At 24.9% G+C, this 5262-nt stretch overlaps 1 protein-coding gene across 1 annotated transcript; it reads right to left on the reverse strand.

The window, feature by feature from the left end:
- Window positions 1–5: 5 nt before the first annotated feature.
- LOC115232978 (aminopeptidase N-like) lies at window positions 6–5256 on the reverse strand (the record flags this gene model as incomplete). The annotated part of the gene is made up of 8 exons (XM_029803162.1): window positions 5182–5256; window positions 3623–4120; window positions 3064–3253; window positions 2426–2511; window positions 1454–1629; window positions 852–1132; window positions 141–331; window positions 6–48 (listed from the first exon to the last, which is right to left on the reverse strand). Coding segments are annotated over exons 1-8 (1494 nt in total), but the record flags the coding sequence as incomplete, so codon positions are not given.
- Between the last annotated feature and the right edge of the window lie 6 nt (window positions 5257–5262).

The following is a 5262-nucleotide window of genomic DNA, read 5'->3' on the forward strand; positions in this document are numbered from 1 at the left end:
CCTTTACAGTATATCCATTCTTCCCACCATGGCAAAAGTCTATAATATCTGAAAAAAATAATATTTTATATAAAAATTAAACTTATTAAACATTGCGTTGAATATAAGATGAAAAAAACAGTAACATTAAGAAAAATTACTTATTTGTTTTCAGCTTTTGAATATGCTCTAACAATCTATCATGAGCTACCCTCTGACACTCCGATTCACCGAGAATACATGCCCATTTAATGCCTTCTTGCCTTAAACATTTAGTAAGATCATTTTCCTTAGAATCTTCTTCGTAATTTATCTTCCAAAATAGAAAGCGCAACATTGTTGTTATTTTGTACTAAAAATTATTAAATATTATATATTATATATAGATTTATTATTATATATGAAAATTTGCGTATTTATATTATGATGCATACGTATATATATAAATTTTAAAAAATGTTCAATAATTTAAAAGTGAAATATCACGTTATACAATTAGCTTTTAATAAAAGTTTTGACAAATATTGTATTAAGTACGTTTAATTAAAACATGGACTATCGTCTAGTCGTTGTTCCTTCGAAAGTCTCAATCTACGTTTCAATTAAACATATAATTTTAAATTTAAATTTTATTAGAAAATCACACATTAAAACATACGAAAGATAAGTATTCATAAATATATAACGTATATTTAACATTTGCAGTATAAAAATGAAACAAAAACTTTTCCCAAATTTTCTATTTTTAGTTTAAATAAAATTATAAGCAAACATAATTGAATTCTTTTAGCTATATATATTTAAGTTGCTTGAAGAATATGACATGAAATAAATTAAAAACTCTTGTATTGATCAAATCTAATGCTATTTACCTTAATATTTTGGACTTCTTCATTTGGAAGTGGAAAAACGCTCGACATGTATTCAAGAGCTTTAATCATAGGATACCAAGCTATATAATTTGTCTCTCGTGCAAGATAGCTTATTAATTCCCAGAATATAGAAGGATCGAGTTGCTGCTCTACCATAAAATAAAATGCGTCGTCGATAATTTTAGCACGATTGAGAACATGTATTTTCGTAAATTCTTTAGAGTTCAAATATTTTGCAATTTTTTGCCAGTTTTCGGGATCATAATTAACGCGATAGTATCCTGTAATAAATAATTTTTTTATATATTATTAAATTTTCATCTAATTGGGAATTTATTAAAAAATATTTATGACTATCTGCATTTTACATATTAAGAGTAATTTCGAGTATTAAATATGTAGAATTAAGCTATATAAGTGATTGGGAATCAATTTAAACTGATCTAAGTTTAAATAATAATTAAAAAATATGCAGAATTGAATTTATCTCATGTTCATCGATACAGTATAGAATACTTCATACAATATTTATTGAAATATTATAGGTATCCAGACAAGATTTTCCTCAAATATATCGTAATTTTCTATTGTTATATTCGTACTGTTTTTATAATAATCTCGCGTTATTTTCAACATTGGATAATCCATACTGGTCCAATTATATATCATCATTTTTAAAGAAGGCATGTGTTTTTTAATATAGGGATCATCATGTGATTCATCTACAGTAGTTTGCATAACGGCCCAGAAATCATCGGGAGTTGTCGAATTAAGCGCACTATATTTTTTAAATTTTGACATTATTAACACAGTAAAAATTATACTAATTATAAATTGTACATCCAAAAATATCAAAGTATTATTTAATTTATACATGTTGTAGAACTTACATATCAATTTATACATGTTATAGAACTTACATAACTATAATATTTAATATGCTGAATTTTATGACATAACTAAATAATATGTGAAATTTTATGTTTTTATAATATTCAAATTACACTCACTGCTTATTTAGATACACATAAATACTTTCCCGGAACACTCTATCGGTAATTAGATACTGCAGCATACGCAATATTAATGGCGCTACAATTCATATGATACAATGTGATTTATCTTTTTTTATTTTTCAGAAACCGAATTAACCAAATACATTTTTTGTAATTTTTAAAATATTAATATACTAATCTCTCTCATGTGCTTTGGTATTAAAATTAAGAAATTTATAAAAAGTGAAATTGATTTATTTGACTTCTAAAAAGCTTATTTACATATATATTTTTGTATAATGATTTTGTCTCAACAAAGATAAATTTTTAATTATAATATGTTATATCATAGTAAAATCATTATATCGTTAAACTATAAATATATATTTGTCTATTATTAATGTCCCACATTCTCTCATAATATGTATATTTTAAAATTTACAAGCGACTTTTTAATTATATTTATTAAGTTTTACCTTTAATATAACGGGAAAAAAAAGAAAGAGAATTAATTTCGAAGGGATTAGTTTCCGTTATAAGAGGCTTCATGAAAGAAAGAGGGCTTCTGTCATAAGAGGCTTCATGAAAGAAAGAGTGTCCAAACGAAGAGATTCAAATTGAGCCTGAACAATAAATAAATCTAACATTTCGGGATTTCTATAATTCTAAAAAGGAAAATTTTAATAAAATTGAATATTTAGTCAAACGAAACATATATTAACAATATATAACGAAATGTATATTAACAATATATATTAATTGCTATTGTTAAAAATAACTTTGTTATTTATCAACATTACAAAGATATGGCAAAAATTTCCAAAAAATAATGTGTAGTGTTTGAAATATCATGTTTATTTGAACTCATTGAAAATGATTGTAACGAACTTATATGCCATTTTCTATCTACGTTTCTCTCTACGTTGCAGATTTTATAATAATTTAGAAATGTCAAACGACCAGCATACAGTTTAGACTTAAAAGATACGAAAAGAATTTCTAAACAGCTTAAGCAATTTTCATATGACATATTTAATGTTATAAATAGTTTAAGAATTATGACATATTTATTATAAATAGTTTAAGAATCATTTATTTTTTTTAAATCAAAGATTTTATCTATTTATGTAAAATAATATTGAGGAAACATAATGTCCGACATAAAAATATACATTAAAAGAAAAAGAAAATATTACTAAAATATATAAGAAAATTACCTCGATAGAATTGATGGCATCCATTGCAAACAATATAGTAAGGCCATCGATTAACCATAAGTGAGACGACCACAATGGATTGATTAAATTACCAAACCATTGATATATCATCTCACGTCCTATCAACTGCGCGACATTTATTTTATGCCCAACAGAATGTAGTTTTTCATCGTACAGAATATTTATTTCTCTAAAACATAAAGAAATAAAATTTGCAAATATTAAACATAAACTTGTGCAAATAATAATATTTTTAATATACTTTTTTATTTAAAACTGAAAAAATGTCATCTAAACGGATAACGCAATTGATATGATATAATCATATGTTGTTTTGCATATTGATTATATAAAAAATGTGATATATATATATAATCTATTAAAATTAACTTATAATTAATCCTAAAAATATATTAATATATTTATTATAATAATTCTACTTTCTAAACACATATTTTAACTTATATGAATTGAATATTAACTTTATGTATTTCTAATTTTGATTCTTACAAAAATTGTGTTTCAATGAAATAATATTTCTTTCTAAGTTTTATATTACCTATTTAACACTAATCCCCAGTTCTGATTGTCGTATAGCAAACCACAAATTGCGGTAAATTGAACTGTTGGAATCTGTAAGCTTCCCCATTTGTCTTTCAATTGTAACATTATTTCATGTGCAACCTTATGAGCATATTTAATATGATTGGATAGTTCAGGTCTAAACCATATAATGATATTACTTGTGTATAATGTTATATGTACTGCAGAATGATACGTGCGAAAATTATAAAGGGCAGTTATTGGCGTAATCACAAGCGTCACGATATGAGTGGACATTGCAGGAGTGATGTCAAAATATGTCCACAAATATGTTTCCGTTTTATATTGTTTATGTTTATGTATTTCCACTATTTGTATCGGCATATTTGAAAAAACTTTGTATTTACGATAATGTTTTATAGAAATATTGAAAGTGGCCATTATTGTCGGGTTGTCCCAGCATGGAAATAATCGTCGAGCACCAATCGCCTGAAAATGTGTTGCATCCGACCACCTACGACATTTTAATAATATTAATTCGATTTGATAACAATATGAATTGTTAATTATCAATGGCTTTAGACCGTTTTTAACATAGCGATTTAGAACTTTCTGATTCATTTTTTACCAACAGATAATGTAATTAATGGGCGTGAATAATGATGCTTTATATATATAGAGCATCATTATTCACGCCCATCAATTACATTATCTGTTGATAAAAAATGAATCAGAGAGTACTAAATTTCCAATACATAACAAAGCGGAAAATAAAATAAAATAAAATAAATAATTAAATAAATAATACTTATTTAATCACTGTCATTCATAAATCGCGCGTTTGCTAGTGCGAGCATAGCTACAAATTGTTCGGTACACCAATAGTATACGGTTTACACGTATATACGCCTGCTTAAAAAGTAATGCTTATTGGATAAGTCTTACTTAATAAGTTCTTTTGTATTATCTACTATGTATTACACAAAATGTACATTGCAAAAGTGCGTGCGCTATTGTTGCATTTAATAATTGATAAAAATAATTATAAACAAAATGATATTTTAATCCACAAATTGAAATAACAAAATTTTTAAAAATTTTTCATTGAAGATATCAAAATTAATTAAATAATATCATATATAAATTTTGTAACAAATTTATTCTCTTCACTCTTGTGCGCGTGCGTGAGTGCGTGCGTGTGTGTATGTGTGTATTTGTGTTATATACGCGCGCGCATTAAAGTACTGACCATGACACATTTTATATTTTATTTTACGCACACATGCCACAAAACAATATAAAATATAATCTATTGTATCTAAACCATTTAATTTTTGATAATAATATATATATATTTTAATTTAAATGTTTTTGTTTTTAATAATAACTAGAATTGATCAAAAATTGTGTAAAATGTTACAATGATATATTTAAGTGAGATATGTTATAAAGTTAAGATTATAAAACAGAGAGAAAATAGAAGATAAAAGAGTAGACATATCTTACAAATGATAAAAATTTATATTTGATAACAATACTAATAATACTCTAACGTATATTAGCATTTACTCACACGTATTGTCCAGATTCCTTTTGTAATACATCCTTTACAGGAATTATAATGTTTTCTGTGTTATTAATTGCATTGAGAAATTT

Source organism: Formica exsecta, unplaced genomic scaffold (assembly GCF_003651465.1).
Source record: "Formica exsecta isolate Colony F162 unplaced genomic scaffold, ASM365146v1 scaffold1539, whole genome shotgun sequence".
NCBI lineage: Eukaryota > Metazoa > Arthropoda > Insecta > Hymenoptera > Formicidae > Formica > Formica exsecta.